Genomic DNA, 22,688 nt, shown 5'->3' on the forward strand with positions numbered 1-22,688 from the left:
ACAGGTGAGAATCAAGGACAAAAGTCTGGCCCTTGGGCTCTCCTCCAAAGTATATCTGGCTCCAAATTCTAACTGTTGCCATTTAATGACACTGTAAGCCAAATAAGCTAGCTTGGGCACCACATCACCATTTAGGATAATTTACATCCCACCCTATTCCAGGAGGGATGGGAGATTGCTTGACCAGCACTGAGAGAGAGCCCCTTTCCCAGTCCCTATGCAGTAGGTGCGATCCTCGGTGTCGCCAATGCAGGGAGGAGCAGACCAGCAGAGGAAGAGCTGCTAGTGTGGAGCACTGTAGGAAAGCCCTCTGCACCCATCCATGCTTTAACCAATCTTCAGAATAGCTCTTCGAGGTAGGAATCCTCCCTCTCACTTCAAAGATGAAAAGAACTAAGGCTCAGAGTGGAATAACCTGCCCCAGCCTCTCCCTGTCAGTGGCAGAGCTAGGATTAGAACCCAACTCATTTGAAGACTGATAGAAATAGTATCACCCACTGCCCTGGGCGGGGAATCAAGCTGAGGTCTGGCTCTTGCCCCTGGTTTTGGGCTTCCCCACCCCTGGCTCTCAGTTCTGGCCCCAGCCATAGGCCTAACCATCACTTATGGTACTTCCTATAAATGAATTACAAAGCTTCGTCATATAGAGCTGCTGGTAGCCAGAGTTCTGCTTCATTAAGGCAGGTTTTAATTAGAAGGGAGCTTGGTGAATTGGGGAAAGCTATATTCCCCACTGCAGCTTTAAAAGGGGAAATATTTGGAAGACTGCAAGATTTCCAGAGGTGTCAGCTTGTTTTGTGAGGCCAAACAGAATTTTCAGTAACTATATATCTTCTCGTTCGATATTTCAACTCCAAATTTCATCACAGAGTATGCAGCTACAGAAAGCAGCACTGCACATTTGAGGGGAAGAAACTCAGAAATGAGGTTAAGGCCAGCTCAAAAGAGGGAAGGAAGTCAGTTCCCTACATCTGCACAACACAGTTAGGACTGTAAACACATGGTCTGTACAGCCCAGATTTATAACTTCTGTATTTTAGGTACTATGAGTCTCTCTATCCGCAGGTAAGGGTCAGGTGTTATTTTTGCAACTTGGCAACACAGTCAAGCTTGAAGGACATGCTAACTCTTGTGAAAGCAGGGAAAACCTGTTAGACCAACAGGACACACACCCTGGGACAGGCTACTCTTACTCCTGTCCGCTTCTTAGGAGCAAGACAGAACATGGCTCGAAAAGGCTGGATAAACATTTACTATATGTGCACAGGCATGAAAAAGAGCTTCCGCAACCGGACCGGCTGTGGTCAGAAGAGGGCCATTTCAGAGCCTTACCTTCTCGTTTCCTGCAGAGTCCAGCTAATGGCTTCCCCTGGCATTTGACTTCGTGATGTGCAACTGAGTTCTCTTCCTGAAGGGGGGAACGCATTCCAGAGCATTTGTTGGGGCTCATGTAGGAATAGATCTTTGATTGCCCGGTAAATACATTCTCCTAAAACGACAAATGCATGTTCTGAAAGAGGCTTGAAGAAGAAGATCCCAGAGCAAATCGCAGAGAAGGGCAATCGGAATACAAAAACCAGAAACAGACACCATGTCTCAAAAGCAGGCCACCAGGAACTGCCAGCCCCTGGAGAACAGTGGGAGGTTTAGGATCTCCTGGGTCCGAGTCAGACATTTCCTAAACTCATGTGGTCTGTAATTCTGGTCACTAAGGGCACATCTAGCCAGCAGGAAGCCAGCTGTATACCCAGGTGTACAGAAGCAGACAACCTACCAATGGTAGAGAGGTCAGAATGACCCAGACTGAACAAGCACAGAATTTAAAGGGCTGGCCTACGTGCAGGAGCTAACTCCTCTGGCAGGAGCTCCAGGAGCTCTAGCGCAGAAACAGGCCTCAGGAAAGCTGCTTAGCCACTTCTTGGTCCTGAAGGCAGCCAGTAGGACTGGCCATTACTGCCTGAGCCTTCTGGGTGCCCAAACCTGGCCCCTCACAAATTAACGCAGCCCAGCAGCCTCCCAGGACCAGACTGCGGTGGTGATGGAGGGGTGGGGTTGGGGGTGGCGAGCCTAATAAAAGCAGAGCCTAAATAGCCAGCTCATTTAGGGCGGCCACTCTACTGCAAATGAAATGGCATCTTGGCATTAGGAGGAGGAGGGTGGGCAGGCGGGGGGGGGGGGGGGGGGGGGCGGTACAGGTCACTGCTGGCGTCTCTGGGCGTGTGGCCTCTCCTCTGAGTAAGCACGGAACGGAGGAGAGCGTTCCCAGAAACACGGCCAGGGGCTTTCTGCCTGGGGAACCTTCAAACACCAAGTCGGCGAGACCTGTGACCTCGCCGAGGGGCCCGGGCAGGCCCAGCACGCCCCGGGAAGGCGGCCACCGCCGGGGCAGCTGGGTGTGGGGTGCGGAAATGCCATAAAGACACAAACTTTTCCGAGGTCAAATATCGCCAGGGTCATGGCGGAGCCAGTGTGGACGCCACTCCCAGACAGGCAGCAGCAAAGGAAGCTGCCCCGCCCGCACGCCCGCGCGCCCGCACCCCGCCCTCCGCCCTCCGCCTCCGCCTCCGCCCCTGGGCCCGGGGCCGCGGGCGGGGGGTCCGGGGCGCGCGCACGTGCTCGCGGCGCGGGGCCCCCGGGGGCGGCCGGGGGCGGCCGGGCGCGGCCCCTCGGGGCGCGCTGGGGGAGTGCGGGGAGGGTGCCTGCTTACCCCGTCGGTGCGGGGCCTCCCCGGGCCCCTCCGCTCCACCATCTCCGGGCCCGGGGCCGTCGCTGCCACCGCCGCCGCCGCCGCCGCCGCCTCCACCGCGCGGGGCTTGGACATCTTCCTGCCTGGAGAGGGGGACCCGGGGGAAGCGGGGGAGGGGGCGCTCAGGGCGCGGCGGGGCGGGGAGCGGGGCCGCCCGGGCCGGGCGCCGCGGCGGCGCCTCCCGCCGCAGCCATGTTCCGAGGGCCCGGCGGTGGTGGGCCGCCCGCGCCGCCGGGAGGCAGGGGCCGGCCGGCCGGGCCGGGCCGGGGCCCGGGTCGCCCTCCCGCCGCCCGGCCCGGCCGGGCCCCGCGCGCCGCCCGCCCCCCGCGCGGCCGGGCCCGCCACACCCACCTGCAGCCCGGCCAGGCCCATGGCGGCGCGCCCCGCGCCCTCGCCCTCGCCGCCGCCGCCGCCGCCGCCGCCGCCGCCGCCGCCGCGGCCCGGCCACCACCGCTGCCGCTGCCGCTGCTGCTGCTGCTGCCGCCGCCACCAGCGCCGCCGCGGCGCCCCGGGGAAGGGCCGGCGGCGCCCCACGGCGCCCCCTTCCCCCATGGCCTGCGACGCAGGGCCCGGCACCCGCGCGCCGCGGCAGCCCCGGCCGGCCCGGGACCGAGGACGCAGGGAGGGAGGCGCTGGCGGCGCGTCCTCCGCGGCCCGCCCGCTCGCCGCCGCCGCCGCCGCCGCCCACCGTCCGGCGCCCGGCCCGGGGAGGGGGCTGGCAGGGGCGGCGCTGCGAGGCGCCTCGGGAGGGAGGCAGGAGGTGGGCGGGCCGCGCGGCCGCGCCGGATCCTGACTCGGGCGCGCCCCCTCTCGCTCGCGCTCGGCCACGCGGGGAGGAAGGGGTGGGAGACTGATGATGACAGCCGGGCTCTCGCCGGCCGGGCTCCTTCTCTCGCTGGCTCCGCGGATATTTTGGGAGACCGGTCGGTGCCAGGCGCTGTCAGCGGCGGTGAGCGCCGCAGGCGAGAGTCGTCCTGTGTGCCCGAGCCTGCGCTCCCTGAGCGTCTTGTGGCCATTTAGGCGTCCCCGCAAGTCCCCGGGGGACAGGTCCTGTGGCAAACCCGTTAAAAATGGGGACACGGGGGCTCGAGGGAGGTGCAGACGCTTGCCGAAGGCCGCACAACTAGAAAGCGATGGGATCAAGTGTCAAACTCGGGCGGTCTGCACCTGCCCCGGGGAGAGAGAGCCAGTGGTTATCATGTTAAGCTGGTGGGGTGCTTCCCGGCGTACCTGATCTCATCCAGACCTCACAACAGCCCTGTAAAGGTATACACCACAGATGAGGAAACGGACATCAGGGAAGCGAGGAGCTTTGGCCAAATTCTCAGAACTAAGAATGGATTTCCAGGCCAAATGACCCAGAGCCTGCACTCCCAGCCACAGATGAGGAAATTCAAGAATGGGAGGGACAAATGCTGTGGCAGAAGCCATTTAGCAAGTCACCTGGTTCTTCTGTCCATCCCCATGAGAAGATATCCTAGGAAGGCAGGGGTTCCAGCCAGTCCTGTGTCTAGTGTTGGCAGAGCTCACTGCCCTGCACCACTGTGTTGAAGCCATTAGAGTTTGAGGGCCCACAGCCAAGAGTCACTGTATTTGTGCTAAGTCATAGATGCAAACAAGACATCTCAGGGCATCTAGCTCCTACAGCTTGTGTCATGGCCTGGGAGGCAAACATTGGGTTTCTCTCCCTGAATTTGTCCCAGAGGTGCTTTATGACCATGGCCAAGTCACTTCCCTGGAGTAGGCCTCAACGTCCTTGTGGATAGAAACCCAGAATCCGGGATCCCTGGGTGGCGCCGCAGTTTGGCGCCTGCCTTTGGCCCAGGGCGCGATCCTGGAGACCCCGGATCGAATCCCGCGTCGGGCTCCCGGTGCATGGAGCCTGCTTCTCCCTCTGCCTGTGTCTCTGCCTCTCTCTCTCTCTCCCTCTGTTACTATCATAAATAAATAAAAATTAAAAAAAAAAAAAAAGAAAGAAACCCAGAATCCTGAATTCCTTAACCCACCCAGGGCACCTTCCAACACCCACAGAGAAACAGTTGTCACATAAAGTTGCTACCTCCCCAGGGAGAAGACTAAGTAGGATTAAATGGCAGGAATAGGCTCAGAATGATGTCTTCCAAATCAGCTCATCTTTAGCATCCCGGGCGGGGCTAGGGAGCACCTCCTCCCTACACCCCTCCCCCAATACCCCTTGCAGTCCCCACCCCAACCTTAACTCCAGTAGGGTGGGATACTCTGCCCACTTGAATACCCAAGAGACTATGCAGAGAGTGAAAGAGAATTCTAAAGTGACACTCTGACACCCAGGTCAAGCCATTTGAAACTGTGTGTTACATCTCCAGGGCAGAGAGGGCTTGCAGTTTGTCACCAAACTATCATGGGAATCGTGGTTTGAGAACAGGAAGCAGCCTCTCAGATCATCTTGTCTACTTCACATACTATTTCAACATCCTCCCACCCCCAACCCCACCTACGCACACATGCTCAGGGCCACAGCTTTCTCTACTGCGGCCCTCCAATGCAGAGGGTACATACATTAAGATCCAAGTCTAGCACCCATTCCTCAACTCTGCAGCTCTGGTATTAGAAGATATAATACAAATCATTCAGTGTAAGCTTCAAAACAGTCTTTCCTGTCTCTGAGGTGTTCATGTACATATGACAAATATACCTGTAGGCATAAATAAAAACTCTTAATGTTGTCCAGGATCTCCTAGAAATAGAATTCAACTGGAATGATATGCATAGCTAAGTTATTCAGTGTTTCTGTATTAAGCCCTATAATTGTACACTATTTAATTTAACCTTCCCAACCCTTTATGAGAAGGTACTATTTCTATTTCACAAATGTAGAAATTGAGGCTCAAGGAATCACCTGACTAAGGATTACATGACGAAAGTGGTAATAGAGCTGAGATCTGAAGCCAGTGCTGTTATATGAGAGTACTTTATCATAAAGAATGTATATTGCTTCCCTTAAACTCAGACACAAAAATAGCAATTCATTCATTCCACAAACATTTATTGAATACCTACTTCTTTCCAGGCCCTTGCTAAGGACACAACAGTGTACACAAAGACTGATGGAGGACATGGAGGCCAGAGGGGGAGGCAGGGCCATACAGGCCATGGTGAGGAGTGTGGATTTGATCTAAGAACAGTGAGGAAGGGAGGAGGAGTGGTCACACGACAAAAATCCATGTTCTTGGGGACCACTCTAGCAGCTGAGAGTTAGTAAATTGGAAATGGTAAAAGTGTAAAAAAGGAGGGACGCCTGGGTGGCTCAGTGGTTGAGTGTCTGCCTCTGGCTCAGGACGTGATCCCAGGGTCCTGGGATCCAGTACCGCATCGGGCTCCCTGCATGGAGCCTGCTTCTCCCTCTGCCTGTGTCTCTGCCTCTTTATCTGTGTCTCTCGTGAATAAATAAAATCTTTAAAAAAATTTTTTTTTCAAAAAAAAAAAATGGAAAGAGGGGACCAATTAGGAGGCCATCTGGCCATGGCAGCAGAAATGGAAAAAAAGGAGATAATCCTCCTCAAAGGAATATACTTAAGGCTGAAAATATTTGCATGATTGTAAAACTTCAAAACCAGACAGGAGTTGCCTAGTATCTGCACATTTTGTTTGTGTGACCCAGCAGGGTTCTCAACGTGAACTACAAGTTTTCAACAAAGGCAGCTTTTCTAGAAGAAAAAGACTGACCTTTCATTTGAAGTATTACAAATGATTTGATATTTATACTACCCATTTAATAATCTACAAGAGTAACAAGGCCTTAAGGAATAAGTAACTGCTGATTTGCAGGTCAGGAGAGATAGTGAGAATCACTAACCAATAAATTACAAAGGTGATTTGTAAGCCTGCCATGGCGAGACCTGGGAACACTTGTCTTCACTTCGGCTAAGGGAGATAGAGGGGAACAAGCAAAGGCACAGCATGGCCGGAGTCTAGACAGTGACTTTGCACTTCAAACTTCCACCTCTGAAAAATGGATATAACAATTTGTAAAGATTAACTGAGATAATAACTGCCTGGCCCTCAATGGTAATTATTATTTGCCTATATTAAGTATTTAAATCTTTCAATGGCAAATTGCTTAGTTTTGATTAATTAAAACAAGCTATCTTTTTTTTAAGGCACTACTGTTGAAACAGCTTGAATGATTTGCTCTAACTGGAAAAGTGAACCAGGGAAGCACAGATTTATTAAGATTTGTCGGATACTATTAAATATACTTTTAGATGCTTAACACTTTTCTGAAAACAGTATCTTTGTCTTAACTTTCTCTGTGGGTTGGAGTATAAAGCTCATTAACTTGAAGTTCATCTTGCCTCATTTCTTAATCAGAATCTTGGGTTGTTCCAAAAGACCCTAAAAAGACTGCAGGATAATAAAGGATGCAACTGGGTGCAGGGCCTGAAAACAAAGGTTCCCAATAAATGTTTGCTGAATGAATCCTTTTTTGTATTCATTATTATTGCTACACGGAGCATACTGCATTAGGGCAAATTCCTACTAACCTGTACTGCTTGGGATTTGGAAAAAAGTGTCAAACCTGAACTCATATTTCTAAAATAATAATTCTACTCGACCATCATGCTCAAAGTTTTTGCACGGAGACACAGCGTTAGGAAACGACCAGCGGTTGGAGATCGCTTTGCCGCATAACGTGGGGCTTACTGTCTTGACAGCAAACTAAGTGTGTACAGAACTCAACGCAGGGACATGCTTCCCGCGGCTGGGCAATCCCACCCAAGCCACCCCCGTGGGCAGGAGTCCTGAGCAGCTGCAGGACTAAGGGCCGCCCCGGGTGGTGCCATGCAACTCCTCTCACCCCAAAGCAGGCCAGCGGGGCCCGGTCGTCGCCCCGGCGGCGCAGAGCTGACTCAGGGCGTGGAGAGGAAAGGCGCCTGCTGCGGTGTCCACTCCGACGCGCTCCCCACAGTGGAGGTTATCCATCTGCGCCCTGGCCTCGGACTCACCTCCTTTCCCAGCTTGAGAGCGCCCCGAAACGGGCGAAACCTCGCCCTCCCCACCTCCTCGTATCAATAACAACCATTCCCTGGAGGTGCCCTGCGCCTTAGTTTCCGAAGAGCTTTGACATATGGATCCGCCGTCCCTGGAGAGGCAGGCCAGCGGGTGCCCGCACTTTAGAAAGGGGAAGCCAAGGCATGGGATTCCTGGAGACTCGTGGGGGTGGGTCGGGGAAGGTTCCGCAACCCCCCCCCCCGCCCCCCCGCCCCCCGCGCAGTCTCCGCGCTCCGTCGGAGCAGTAGGGAGCCTCCCCGCTGCCGCTCCCGCTCCCGCCACCCCGCCACCCCTCCAGCGCGACCCATCACCTCGGCCGCCCCAGCGCCGACCACCTGGGCAAATACCTCTAGCCATGGCCCGGCTCTGTCACCGCCTAGGATCTCCCGGGAAACGCAGCTTTCGAAAAAAGTTGCAACAACTGTAGCCAACTGCTCCGCGGCGCTCAGGCTGCTTCCCTGATTGGCGCGGCTGCCCGCCTCTCCCCACGCTACCCGCGCTGATAGGCGAGCTCGGCAGGGAAAGCCCGCCCTCCTTCCCGCCTCCCTGGCGGGGGCGGGGCAAGCGGCCGCACTTTCTACAAGCGCTTTAGGGCAGGTCCCGGCGGGGGAGGTGGGAGGGGGTTTAAATTGTACCGTCTTCCTGCGTCGATTGGCTGCGCTGGGAGGACACCCGCGCTGCCATTGGGAGGCCCCAAACTCCGCCCTCTCGCCGCGCTGAAGCTCCGCCCCGGGAGGTGTAGTCACGCGGCTGGAGGCCCGGGCTCAGAGTGGACCGGATCTGGGACTTCCGGTTCTTCTCGGGTCTGACCGGAACCCGACCTCTGACCCCTCGACCTCCCGTTAGGACCTGCAAACCTTAGTTCTCCCAGCAGTTTGGCGTCTCCAGTACCTTCACTCCTCCAGCAGTTTCATTCATTCATTCCCAAGTTTGAAAGGTTTCCGGAGTCAATTCTTAACAGTATCCAAAACTAGCTGGCACAGCTACCGACTAAATGGATCAGAGGATGAACCTCCCAGAACCTTAGAAATCCTAGCCCACGTTATCTACCCATTTTACAGATGGAGGAGAGGTGACCAGAGGGACCAGGTAACTTACTGCTGCCCACGATCACCCAGCAGTTTAATTGCAGGGCATTGATCAGTCGCGTGACTCCAATACTAGATGGCTACCAGGGAAACAACCTTGCCCTGTGCCCCAAGGCGAGGGGAGGAGGGGGTTAGGGGGCTCCATCAGTAAAGTCCCCAGAGAAAAACGTAGGTCTTGGAGAGTCTTTGCTTTGAACACAGGTAAGGTGTCCAGTTACAGCTCCTATGTGTCCCTCCTACAGATGTAGGCAGAGGTCACTCGTCCACTGTCTCTCTTTGGCCCCCCAGAACGTTTTGGCAACCTCGCCATTGCCCAAGGACCCTACCATTGCACGAAAATAAAAATGAAGTGAAGGTAAATAAGGTGATGTATGTGAAAGCCCTGGGAAAAGTAGAGAGTGACACTATTTTTTTAAAGATTTGTTGGGGGTGTGGGGAGTGAAGAATCTCAAGCAGAATCCTGCTGAGTGGGGAGCTTGACACAGGGTCCACCTCACAACCAATCCTGAGATCATGACCTGAGCAGAAAAAAGAGGGGGATGCCAACCTATTGAGCCACCCGGGTGCTCCAAGAGTGACACATTTGTCACTAACTCACTTGTATGGTTTTGGTATATCATTTCAGCTCTCAGAACTTCAATTTCCCCAGCTGTCAAATGAGAGAATAGGGCTGTGCTCTTCAATGTTCCTTCCAGCTTTCACAAAGATATACAAGTTTTTGTTTTCTCTAAAATGCATTTATTCTATACTTAGTAAATTGTATGCTTGGCACCATTTGGTACCCCAAAGATACAGTGATGATAAGACACAGATCCTTCCTCATATTTTTTAGAAGAAACAAAAAACCCCACTTTTTAAAATATTTTATTTATTTATTCATGAGAGACAGAGAGAGAGAGACAGAGAGACAGAGAGGCAGAGACACAGGCAGAGGGAGAAGCAGGCTCCATGCAGGGAGCCTGATGTGGGACTCGATCCCCGGTCTCCATGATCTCCAGGATCATGCCCTGGACTGAAGGCGGCGCTAAACTGCTGAGCCACCCGGGCTGCCCCCAAAAACCCTACTTTTAAAAAAGATAATCTTAGGAGTGCCTGGCTGGCTTGGTTGGTAGGGTATGCAGCTCTTGATTTCAGGATTGTGAGTTCGAGCCCCATGTTAAGTGTGGAGATTACTTACAATCTTTAAAAAAAAATAATAATCTTTTTTTTTTTTAAAAAAAGATTTTATTTCTTTGAGAGAGCATGGGGGCATGGCAGAGGGAGAGGGAGAAGCAGGCTCCTCACTGAGTAGGGAGCTGGAAGTGGGGCTCAATCCCAGGACCCTGGGATCATGACCTAAGCAGATGCTTAACCAACCAAGCCAGCCAGGTGCCCCCCCCACCAAAAGATAATCTTAAATAGTGATTAATGCTATGAGTAAAATGAAAATGAACCTGAGTGGGGAGAGGGTTGCTTCTATAGATTTGATGAAGTCAGAGAAATTCTCTTTGGTTGGTGGCTTTAAGTTAAATTCTAAATAAATAGGACTGAAGGGAAAAGATACTTCTAGGTAGAGAGAATAGCATGTGTGAATGTATGGAGGCAGGAATGAGCTTCGTGTGCTTGGGAAGAAAGACACCTGATGTCACTGGAAATGAGCACATGGTGGGGAGAATGGAGGAATGAAACAGGAGACAGGGAGGTGCCAGATCACTTAGGTCCTTGACGGCTATGCTGGCCTCTCAGCTCCAAATCCAGATTTCTGCATTCTGTTCTGCAATACTGGGGCTGCAAACCATATTGCTCCTTTGTCAGTGTTAGGTTTTGTCACCAGGAGAGGATCCGGGGTATCTGGAAGGCAGGAGGAGGGAGAAGGAACTTGCTCACTCCTGTGTGCCTGCAATACTCATCATGGTTACCTAAGCAAGGACACGCTGCTTCACACACAGGCAACTGGTTCAGTCTCCAGGTTCTTACAGGCTCCCCCTCTGATCCTTCTAGCCCTAATCTCTCTGACTTGTTCTCCATCAAGCTGAGCTAAGTTACCTGCAGTTTAGTTACCTTAGTGTTCCCACCACCTATTTAATGAAGTTCCTATTTTAAATTCTGTTTTTCTGGACCCAGACCAACATGAAAATCATAGTAAGGGCTCAGATGTTTATTCCAAGTCTAATGGGAAATCACTGAATGGTTTTAAGCCAAGGATAGATTGGTGAATCTCAACAATTATTCACTGCAAATAGTTACATAAATTACAATAATCTATTTTGAAGCTTGGAATCTCGGAATAATGTGACATGTTTCTGGAATGTTTGCTTAATGATCCCCACTTTGCTGAGATGGTTACATCATGTGGGTGAAATCATACCAGTACTAAGATTACTTTTCTTACTTTAGTGTTATTTTTGCATTTGTATTTGTTCCAGGCTTTTGCTATTGTCAAATATTTCATGTTAGCATCAGTTCTTGTAAGTTTTTATCAGATGGGATATGTGTATCCTAAAGTTCCATAGCTGGTGGCCACTATGATCTACTCCATCCCATTCTTCTGTGAATATGTGTAATGTATAAGCATACACGTGTATTTTTCTACTATATATATATTAATATGTATATAAAAATTTATATGTAAGTATGGATGGATACACATATATAAATATATAAAACTTCCCCCTATGTAGACACATACACTAATTTATAATATTACATATAATATATATTTTTTATTTTTTTATTTTTATTTTTTATATTTTAATTTTTTTAAAAGAATTTATTTATTCATGGGAGACACAGAGCGAGAGAGAGAGAGAGAGGCAGAGACACAGACAGAGGGAGAAGCCGGCTCCATGCATGGAGCCTGACGTGGGACTCGATCCCGGGTCCCCAGGATCACAACCTGGGCCGAAGGTGGCACTAAACCACTGAGCCACCCGGGCTGCCCTACATATAATACACGTAATATATTTAGAACTCAAGTAAGTGACAGTAAAACAATACTCTATACCTCATAGGCTTATTGTTAGGATTAAATGAGAGAATGAATATAAAGCATATGGGGATGTAGGAGTTGGAAATGGTAGCCATTTAGCAGTGACTTAAAATAAAGTTATAAAATTGCATCTTAGTGAATTGCTATAATGTGGGTTATTAACACTTTCTTCTCTATCTCCATTCTTTTCTTGGTGTCCTCAGAGGGAAGGCAAAACTTATCTATTAAGTAGCATTTCAAGAGAGGATTCTGTGGTCAGACTCCTGTTATTGAGCATGGAGAGAATACACAAAAATGATGTCTATTGCACAAAATTTGGTATCAGATGATATAGAGCCAATAGCTCTTTTGCTTGAGTCCTTTTTCTCATCTGTTAATGGGTATGTATTCTTTCCATCCCACATCTTTTTCTTTTTCTTTCTTTTTTTTTTTTTTTTTATTTATTTTTTTATCCCCTCCCCCTCTTTCTTTCTTTTTTTTTTAAAGTAGGCTCCACAGCCAGTGTTGGAGCCCAGCCTGGGTCTTGAACTCATGACACTGAGATGAAGCCCTGAGCCAAGATCAAAAGTCAGATGCTTGGGGAACCCTGGGTGGCGCAGCGGTTTGGCGCCTGCCTTTGGCCGAGGGCACAATCCTGGAGACCCAGGATCGAGTCCCACGTCGGGCTCCCGGTGTATGGAACCTGCTTCTCCCTCTGCCTATGTCTCTGCCTCTCTCTCTCTCTGTGTGTGACTATCATAAAAAAAAAAAAAAAAAACAGAAACAAAAAAAGTCAGATGCTTAACTGCTTAACCAAATGAGCCAGCCAGGTGTTCCTCACATATATATATATATTTTTTAAGATTTTTATTTATTCATTAGAGACACAGAGAGAGAGAGAGAGAGAGACAGAGACACTGGCAGAGACACAGGCAGAGGCAGAAGCAGGCTCCATGCAGAAGCCCGATGCGGGACTCGATCCCGGGACCCCAGGATCACGCCCTGGGCCGAAGGCAGGCGCTAAACCACTGAGCCACCCAGGGATTACCCCTCACATATCTTTTTAAGAAAAGGTATTATAAACTAGTTCTTCCATTGATTGGGGATTAATTCTTCAAAAATTATCATTTTATTGAAAAAGCAAATGGAGAACATATATCTTGATAGGTAAGGGTGTTTGAAAAGTCAGCTTAAAGATGGTTAAAGAGGGATCCCTGGGTGGTGCAGTGGTTTAGCGCCTGCCTTTGGCCCAGGGCGCGATCATGGAGAGCCGGGATCGAATCCCACGTCAGGCTCCCGGTGCATGGAGCCTGCTTCTCCCTCTGCCTGTGTCTCTGCCTCTCTCTCTCTCTCTCTGTGACTATCATAAATAAATAAAAATTTAAAAAATTAAAAAAAAAAGATGGTTAAAGAGCACAGATCAAACTGTTCAATTTACCATGTGCTTTGTTAATCTTTTTTTTTTTTTTTTTTTTTGCTTGGGCTTTTATTTTGGTTTCTTGGTTAGAACTTTAATTTAATTTGTGGGTTTGAAGGGGTGAATACACATCATTTTCTTTCTGAGAGATATACATAATAGATTAGTTTGCTAGGGCTGCTATAATAGAGCACCATAAACTGAGTTGCTTAAACAATAAAAACATATTGCCTCACAGTTCTAGAGGCTAGAAGTACAAAACCCAAAGTATTGGCAAGGCTGGCTCCTATGGAGAGCTGTGAGGAAGAGTCTGTTCTGTGACTCTCCCCTAGTTTCTGGTGGTATGCTGACAAACTTAGGCATGCCTTGGTTTCTAGCAGGATTACCCTGACCTCTGCCTTCATCTTCACACAGCATTCTCCCTGTTCCCATGTGTCTCCAAATTTCCCTTTCATAAGGACACAGTCATGTTGGATGAAGGGTCACACTAGTGACTTCACTTGAACTTGATTTGATCTGTAAAGATCCTGTCTCCAAGGTCACATTCTGAGGTCCTGGGGTTAGAACTCTGATCTATGGATTCGTGGAGGGCACAATTAAGTCCATGACAATAGTGTGTCTGTGTTTAATAATTTAGATATCTTAAAAAGATGCTTTTAAGGGAAATTTATAAAAATGAATAGCAGAGCATCCATTGTAAAAACATAAAAAAGTAAAAAAAAAAAAAAAAAAAAAAACCCATAAAAAAGTACTGTGGCACCTGGGTGGCTCAGTCAATTAAGCATCTGCCTTTGGCTAAGGTCATGATCTGGGGTCCTGGGATCAAGCCCTGCCCAGTGGAGATCCTGCTTCTCTGTCTCCCTCTCCCTCTGCCCCTACCTCCCACTCCTGCATACTCTCACTTTCTGATAAATAACATCTTAAAAAAATATTAAGTTAATACACACATAGGGTGAAAACTTTAAACAAACAGAATCTCTTCTCCTTCTTAATCTCACTCCCCGTTCCAGCACTAGTTTATGCATATGCTACTAGAATGCCTTAGAGAAGGTAGAGACGGGTTACAGCAATGACCCAAACAAATAATGACAATACACACTTTTTATGTACAAAGAGTTGTCAGAACATTCTGAAAATCTGTATTTTTTTTAAAGATTTACTTATTTATTTATGATAGACATAGAGAGAGAGAGAGAGAGAGAGAGGCAGAGACACACAGGAGGAGGGAGAAGCAGGCTCCATGCTGGGAGCCTGACGTGGGACTCGATCCCAGGACTCCAGGATTGCGCCCTGGGCCAAAGGCAGCCGCTAAACCGCTGAGCCACCCAGGGATCCCCTGAAAATCTGTATTAAGAAACAGGTAACGGGATGCCTGAATGGCTCAGTGGTTGAGTGCCTCCCTTCGGCCCAGGGCGTGATCCTGGAGTTCCAGGATCTAGTCCTACATTGGGCTCCCTGCATGGAGCCTGCTTCTCCCTCTGCTTGCGTCTCTGCCTCTCTGTATCTCTCATGAATAAATAAATAAAATCTTAAAAAAAAAAAACATATAACAATTCCCGTATACCTGATATGTTTAGAGGCAAGAAACTCAACTCTTGTTACTTGGGCCGAGGGGCTGCACCCAAAGTCTTTGCCTTCATCTGTCTGCCATTCTTCCATTCTGTTCTTCCCTTTCCTAAAGAGATCCTCTATGTGGACTAAAATGTCCATACTCTCTTGGGATAGTGTGAGTCCATAGCAGTCTATTCTCTAAGAAGTTTGGTAATTAAGGCCAGTGAAAAATTGTAAAAATTAGCTTAAATATATGTTTCAAGTTTTCAGGTTTTTTTTTTAAGATTTTATTTATTTATTCATAGACACAGAGAGAGAGGCAGAGACACAGGCAGAGGGAGAAGCAGGCTCCATGCAGGGAGCCCAATGTGGGACTAGATCTCGGGTCTCCAGGATCATACCCCAGGCTGCAGGCGGCGCCAAACCACTGTGCCACCGGGGCTGCCCAAGTTTTCAGTTTTTAATTGGTATCTGTATTGGTCAAGATTGTTTTGGATTGCAAATTTAAAAAACCCAGCTCTTGGGGATCCTTGGGTGGCTCAGTGGTTTAGCACCTGCCTTTGGCCCAGGGCGCGATCCTGGAGTCCCAGGGTCGAGTCCCATGTTGGGCTCCCGGCATGGAGCCTGCTTCTCTCTCCTCCTGTGTCTCTGCCTCTCTCTCTCTCTCTCTCTCTCTCTCTCTCGAGCCTGCTTCTCTCTCCTCCTGTGTCTCTGCCTCTCTCTCTCTCTCTGTCTATCATAAATAAATAAAAATCTTAAAAAAAAAAGGATATCTCTTTAAAAAATAAAAAAACCCAGCTCAACCTGGCTCAAGGAAATGAAGTCTGTTTTCGCTCGTAACAGAAAAGTTCAAGGGTAGGAGTAACTTCAGGCTTGACGGGATCCAGGAGGTTGAAGAAAGTCATCTGGATTTAGTCTGTCCCTCCCTATATGCTTCTTTGCCCTACCATTGTCTAGATTGGCCTCACAGACTGGTCTCTCATTCCACATGCCTCTGCCCTCACTTCGCAGTGCTATCTTAGCAACACCAGTGGCAAGATACTGTCTTTTTCCTACTACTTTCAGTTGATGTCTTACGTTTTATAATGTTTTGTTTTGTTTTAAAGTAAGCTATATGCCCAACATGGAGCTTGAATTCATGATCTCAAGATCCAGAGTTGTATGCTCTACCAACTAAACCAGCCAGGTACCTCTTTTTCCTACTACTTAAAATATAAAGTTCTGAAACTGAAACTCATTGGCTTGGCACTAAATCTATCAATGTGGCCTGGATGTGCATCCAGCATTCCAATTTGCCAGACCTGAATTATATGCTCAACTCTGGAGTAATGTGTATGGGAGATGATTAGTGCTTTCCAAACCACATAGACTTTGAGAGACAAAGAGAGATAAAATTAAGGTGTCACTATCTGAAAAAAGAAAGATGGCTTTGGGGTAGCAAAAAACAACGTGTTCCAGAGCACAGAAGATTTTTAGGATAGTGATACTATAATGATAGACACATGTTATTATGCATTTGTCCAAACTCATATGATATATACCACCAAGAATGAACTTTAAGGTAAACTATGGACTTTGAGTGATAATGATACATCAAGGTGGATCTAGCACAATTATAACAAATATACCATTCCAGTAGGGGACATTGGTAACTGGGGAAGCTTGCATGTGTGGGAATTAGGGGTACATGGGAAGTCTCCGTACCTTCCCCTCAAATTTGTTGTGAATATACAACTGCTTAAAAAAAAAAATTCCTTAAGGATGCCTGGTGGCTCAGTTGGTTAAGCATCTGCTTTTGGCTCAGGTCATGATCCTAGGGTCCTGGGATTGAGCCCCACATGGGGCCTGCGCAGTAGGGAGCCTCTCCCTCTGACTCCCACTACCCTGCTTGTGCTCTCTCTATATCTTTGTCAAATAAATAAATAAAATCTAAAAAAAAAAAAAAAAGTCTTTAAAAAGGAAAAAAAAACCATCAAAAACCTCTGTCCACCATGATGTCTGCCATTGTGAGAAAGCCTATAGTTGCTTTAGTTATATTCTGGTATTCTGGTGCTATCTGCTGCATTAAATATTGCTGACCACACAGTCCTTGAAACTCTACTTCCTTGGCTTCCATGGCATAATCTGTCCCTCCTTCTGCTTTGATCTCTCTTTCATGAGGCTCATTGAGTGCTCACCTCTTAGATATACAACTTTCTGCCTTTGGCCCCCTGCTTTTCTCTCTAGTTTTGCCCTTGCGCATGTTTTAATCTCCATCTGGATCCTCAAGCTGTAGAAACCTAACTGCTTACTAGATATCTCCACTTGGATGTCTCATTGGCCCCTTAAAAGTTCCTCATGATGGGGATCCCTGGGTGGCTCAGCGGTTTAGAGCCTGCCTTCGGGCCAGGGCATGATCCTGGAGTCCCGGGATCGAGTCCCACATCAGGCTCCCTGTATGGAGCCTGCTTCTCCCTCTGCCTGTGTCTCTGCCTCTCTCTCTCTCTGTGTCTCTTGTGAATAAACAAATAAAATCTTAAAAAAAAAAAACAAATAAAAAATTCCTCATGATAGGGCAGCCCGGGTGGCTCAGCGGTTTAGCACAGCCTTCAGCCCAGGGCGTGATCCTGGAGACCTGGGATCGAGTCCCACATCAGGTTCCCTGCATGGAGCCTGCTTCTCCCTCTGCCTGTGTCTCTGCCTCTCTCTCTTTCTGTGTCTCATGGATAAATATATAAAATCTTAAAAAAAAAATTCCTCGTGATAGCCTTACTTTCATGGCCTCCTATGAACACCTCCCACCATTCATACTTTTTTTTTTTCCTTAAGGCGACTCCATGCTCAGTGTGGAGCCCAATGCAGGACTCGAACTTATGACCCTGATATCAAGACCTGAGCTGAGATTAAGAGTCAGGCACTCAGAAGTAGACCCTGAACTTTATGGTCAACTAATATTCGATAAAGGAGGAAAGACTATCCACTGGAAGAAAGACAGTCTCTTCAATAAATGGTGCTGGGAAAATTGGACATCCACATGCAGAAGAATGAAACTAGACCACTCTCTTTCACCATACACAAAGATAAACTCAAAATGGATGAAAGATCTAAATGTGAGACAAGATTCCATCAAAATCCTAGAGGAGGGATCCCTGGGTGGCGCAGCGGTTTGGCGCCTGCCTTGTTAATTTTCCCCATTCTCACTGGTGGGATCTCATTGTGGTTTTGATTTGTATTTCCCTGATGGCAAGTGATGCAGAGCATTTCTCGCCCAGGGCGCGATCCTGGAGACCCGGGATCGAATCCCATGTCGGGCTCCCGGTACATGGAGCCTGCTTCTCTCTCTGCCTATGTCTCTGCCTCTCTCTCTCTGTGTGTGACTATTATAAAAAAAAAAAAAAAAAAAAAAAAAATCCTAGAGGATACCACAGGCAACACCCTTTTTGAACTCAGCCACAGTAACTTCTTGCAAGATACATCCACGAAGGCAAAAGAAACAAAAGCAAAAATGAACTATTGGGACTTCATCAAGATAAGCTTTTGCACAGCAAAGGATACAGTCAACAAAACTAAAAGACAACCTACAGAATGGGAGAAGATATTTGCAAATGACGTATCAGATAAAGGGCTAGTATCCAAGATCTATAAAGAACTTATTAAACTCAACACCAAAGAAACAAACAATCCAATCATGAAATGGGCAAAAGACATAAAGAGAAATCTCACAGAGGAAGACATAGACATGGCCAACATGCACATGAGAAAATGCTCTGCATCACTTGCCATCAGGGAACTACAAATCAAAACCACAATGAGGGATCCCTGGGTGGTGCAGCGGTTTGGCGCCTGCCTTTGGCCCAGGGCACAATCCTGGAAACCCGGGATCGAATCCCACGTCGGGCTCCTGGTGCATGGAGCCTGCTTCTCCCTCTGCCTGTCTCTCTGCCTCTCTCTCTCTGTGTGACTATCATAAATAAATAAAAATTAAAAAAAAAAAAAAAAACACAATGAGATCCCACCAGTGAGAATGGGGAAAATTAACAAGGCAGGAAACCACAAATGTTGGAGAGGATGCGGAGAAAAGGGAACCCTCTTACACTGTTGGTGGGAATGTGAACTGGTGCAGCCACTCTGGAAAACTGTGTGAAGGTTCCTCAAAAAGTTAAAAATAGACCTGGCCTACTACCCAGCAATTGCACTGTTGGGGATTTACCCCAAAGATACAGATGCAATGAAATGCCGGGACACCTGCACCCCGATGTTTATAGCAGCAATGGCCACAATAGCCAAACTGTGGAAGGAGCCTCGGTGTGCATCAAAAGATGACTGGATAAAGAAGATGTGGTTTATGTATACAATGGAATATTACTCAGCCATTGGAAACGACAAATACCCACCATTTGCTTCAACGTGGATGGAACTGTAGGGTATTATGCTGAGTGAAGTAAGTCAATCGGAGAAGGATAAACATTGTATGTTCTCATTCATTTGGGGAATATAAATAATAGTGAAAGGGAATATAAGGGAAGGGAGAAGAAATGTGTGGGAAATATCAGAAAGGGAGACAGAACATAAAGACTCCTAACTCTGGGAAACGAACTAGGGGTGGTGGAAGGGGAGGAGGGCGGGGGTTGGGGGTGATGGGTGACAGGCACTGAGGGGGGCACTTGATGGGATGAGCACTGGGTGTTATTCTGTATGTTGGCAAATGGAACACCAATAAAAAAATAAATTTATTATTAAAAAAAAAAAAAGAGTCAGGCACTTAGGGGATCCCTGGGTGGTGCAGCGGTTTGGCGCCTGCCTTTGGCCCAGGGCGCGATCCTGGAGACCCGGGATCGAATCCCACGTCGGGCTCCCGGTGCATGGAGCCTGCTTCTCCCTCTGCCTGTGTCTCTGCCTCTCTCTCTCTCTCTGTGTGACTATCATAAAAAAAAAAAAAAAAAAAAAAGTCAGGCACTTAAGCAACTGAGCTACTCAGGCGCCCCTGCTCTTTTTTTACTTTCACTTGAAGTTTATTTATTTATTTACTTACTTACTTATTTATTAAGATTTTATTTATTTTAAAAAATTTTTAAAAATATTTTATTTATTTATTTAAAGATTTTTTTAATTTATTCATCGGAGACACACACAGAGAGAGAGACAGAGACACAGGCAGAGGGAGAAACAGGCTCCATGCAGGGAGCCTGATGTGGGACTCGATCTCAGGTCTCCAGGATCAGGCCCTGGACCGAAGGTGGTGCTAAACTGCTGAGCCACCCAGGCTGCCCAAGATTTTATTTATTCATGAGAGACACAGACAATGGCAGAGACACAGGCAGAGGGAGAAGCAGGCTCCCTGTTCAGCAGGGAGTTGATCCCAGAATCCGAGGATGCAGGACTCAATCCCAAGATCCCGTAATCACTACCTGGGCCAAAGGGAGACACTCAACCACTGAGCCACCCAGGTGCCCGAAGATCATTTTATTTTTAAATAATCTCTACACCCAACATGGGCATTGAACTCACACCAGCGTCAAGAGTTGTATGCTCTACCAACTGAGCCAGGCAGGTGCCCCCCTCCATTCATACTCTTGTGTTGTCTTTCCTTGAGTCTTGTGTGGCCTCCTTAATTGATAGAATGCGGTGGAAACATCACTGTGTCAGTTGCAAGGCTAAAATTCAAGAGTCTAGAAGCTTCTGCTTTTGTGTTCTTGGGAGCCCAGAGCCACCATGTAAGAACTATAAGGCAACTAGAGAGACTACATGCAAACAGAGCAATAACAGCTGTCTAAGAATCCTAGCTGAGCCCACCTAGTTATAGTTACACAAGTGACTATTAGCAAGCCCAGCAGAACTGTCCAGCTAAGCTCAGCCCAGCTTGAAGAATCATAAGAAGTAATAAAATGGTTGTTTCATTAAGTTGTTAGGTTTAGGGGTTCTTTATTACGTAAAAATAGATACGCAAAACTTTCCATATTACTGTCTTCCTCTCCACATCTGTTTGTCTTCCTGAGGTCACAGTTTCAGCTATGGCATTGTTATCTACCTAGGTACAAAAGTGAGAAACTGAGGCTTCATTCTAGACTCTTCTCTCCTTATAAACCCTATCCAACCAGTCACTGTGTGTTATTGGCTTTACCTCCTAGTATTTCTTGAACCTGGTCTTCTTCTATTGTTCAACAATTTTACTCCATTTCAGTTTCTGTTCTTCTGTCTACTCCTCATACCTGCAGTCCAGTTCTTAGGATCCATCTGGTACGTTGCTTCCTGAGTGATTCTTCTAGAATGCACATCCAACCACAGCAGTTATCTGCACAGCAGGCTTCCGAGTTTCCTGTAGTCTACAAAATAAAGTCCAAACTCAGTTACAAAAGGCTCTTTGAGAATGGCCTTCATCTATTTTTATAATCCTACTGATAATTCCTTGTTACTCGTTATGTCAATCAAAGTTCACACAGGAGGCAGAAACTATACTAGGTTCTGAACAGAGATAAATTAATGTAAGGGGGCACCTGGGTGATTCAGTGGGTTAAGTGTCTGACTCTTGATTTCAGCTCAGGTCATAAATCTCATGGTTATCAGATTGAGCCCCATGTTGGGCTCTGTGCTCAGTGGGTAGTCTGCTTGAGATTCTCTCTCCTCTGCTCCTCCCCCTGCACCTAGTTCTTATTCTCCCTCTTTCAAAATAAATAAAATCTTTAAAAAAAATGTTAACTAAATCTAAACTGCTTAACTAGATAACTTGAAAGGGTGAAAAGAGAACTTTACGGCATCACAGAGGTAGCAACTGCAGGAAGCAGCTCTTACCACTCAAGCTAAGGGGAAGAGGTAAGGGGTTGGTGTCACTAGGAAATGTAAAAGGCCCCATGTTGCCAAGACCTAAACTTCAAGAAAGGGGCTGTACTCAGCTGGTGCTAGTGTCTCTGACCTTACAGAATGACCTTGGGGAGGCTCCCAGTGGTCCTCCTGTCTGAGAGGAGGGTTTAAAGGGCTAGTTCTGCAGGTGTGGGGAAAAGTGAGCAGAAGTTGCTGCTATGGGGAGGAAATGCAGCTGCCAGGGTGAAGAAGCGCTGTTGGAATGATGTTCACAGTGTTGTCCTCTCCCTCCAGCACTCCCTAGTGCAGAAACAAACACTGAAACAGCTGGCAAAACAGAATGTAGTTTTGCAAATTGGAAGCTTGAGTTTGGAGCCAAGAGACAGTATCTTAACCACCACTGCCCTTGCCCCATTACTGTCCCTTCTTGCTTTGCTTCCACCTGTTTCAGGACATTTACTGTTTCCCTTCTTGAAAGGCAGTTTCCCTTCTTGAAAGCAGTTCCCTCTTCTCTATGCCTACATGATACCTATTTTCCAAATCTCTGCTCAGTTATCACTTCCTCGAGGAAACCTTCCTTGACTTCCCTGATGAGGTCAAACTCGTCTGTAATAGGCTCTTAGCTTCTTTGTAGCAATGTCACAGTTACAAGCTTACATTTTTTTTTAAGATTTTATTTACAAAAAAAAAAAAAAAGATTTTATTTACTTGAGAGAGAGAGAACAAGAGCAGGGGAAGGGGCAGGAGGAGAGGGAGAAGCAGACTCCCCACTGAGCAGGAAGCCTGATGCGGGACTCAGTCCCAGGACCCTGGGATTACAACCTGAGCTGAAGGCAGATGCTTAACTGACTGAGCTACCCAGGTGTCCCTACAAGTTTACACTTTGGGTGCACCTGGGTGGCCAAGTGGTTGAGCATCTGCCTTTGGCTCAGGTTATGATCCTGGGCTCCTGGGATTGAGTCTCACATCAGGCTCCCCACAGGGAGCCTGCTTCTCCCTCTACCTACGTCTCTGCTTCTCTGTCTCTCATGAATAAATAAATAAAATCTTAAAAAAAAAGTTGTTTACATTTCATGTAAATTTTGGATTGACACCCCTAGACTGTAAGGACATTATGGGCCAGGGACAATC

At 47.9% G+C, this 22,688-nt stretch overlaps 2 protein-coding genes and 1 long non-coding RNA gene across 11 annotated transcripts in view; 1 reads left to right on the top strand and 2 right to left on the bottom strand.

Moving 5' to 3' along the window:
• LOC112676464 (N-lysine methyltransferase KMT5A) overlaps window positions 1-8,379 on the bottom strand; it is a 73,280-nt gene extending 64,901 nt beyond the window's left edge. For 2 of the 7 annotated variants that reach the window (XM_025473683.3, XM_025473682.3), the window contains exons 1-3: window positions 8,125-8,289; window positions 2,708-2,829; window positions 1,333-1,489 (exon numbers count right to left, since the gene is read on the bottom strand). In XM_025473683.3, the coding sequence (XP_025329468.1) occupies window positions 1,333-1,489; window positions 2,708-2,829; window positions 8,125-8,134 (289 nt within the window). In that variant the 5' untranslated portion in view covers window positions 8,135-8,289. Of the gene's footprint in view, window positions 1-1,332; window positions 1,490-2,707; window positions 2,830-3,097; window positions 3,189-8,124 lie in introns of those variants that run through there. The other 5 variants (XM_049101538.1, XM_049101539.1, XM_049101541.1 and 2 more) reach the window with 5 other exon arrangements.
• Window positions 1-22,688, bottom strand: part of TMED2 (transmembrane p24 trafficking protein 2) — a 168,451-nt gene that overhangs the window by 143,244 nt on the left and 2,519 nt on the right. The window contains exon 1 of one of the 3 annotated variants that reach the window (XM_049101542.1): window positions 3,225-3,242. The exons of 1 other annotated variant lie outside the window; for it this stretch is intronic. The gene's annotated coding sequence lies outside the window, so the exon portion shown is untranslated. Of the gene's footprint in view, window positions 1-3,224; window positions 3,243-22,688 lie in introns of those variants that run through there. One more of the 3 variants, XM_049101543.1, reaches the window with a different exon arrangement.
• LOC125753703 (uncharacterized) lies at window positions 8,541-18,764 on the top strand. The gene is made up of 2 exons (XR_007406088.1): window positions 8,541-8,866; window positions 17,589-18,764. It is a non-coding gene; the product is annotated as an uncharacterized LOC125753703 (long non-coding RNA).

Source organism: Canis lupus, chromosome 26 (assembly GCF_003254725.2).
Source record: "Canis lupus dingo isolate Sandy chromosome 26, ASM325472v2, whole genome shotgun sequence".
Lineage (NCBI taxonomy): Eukaryota > Metazoa > Chordata > Mammalia > Carnivora > Canidae > Canis > Canis lupus.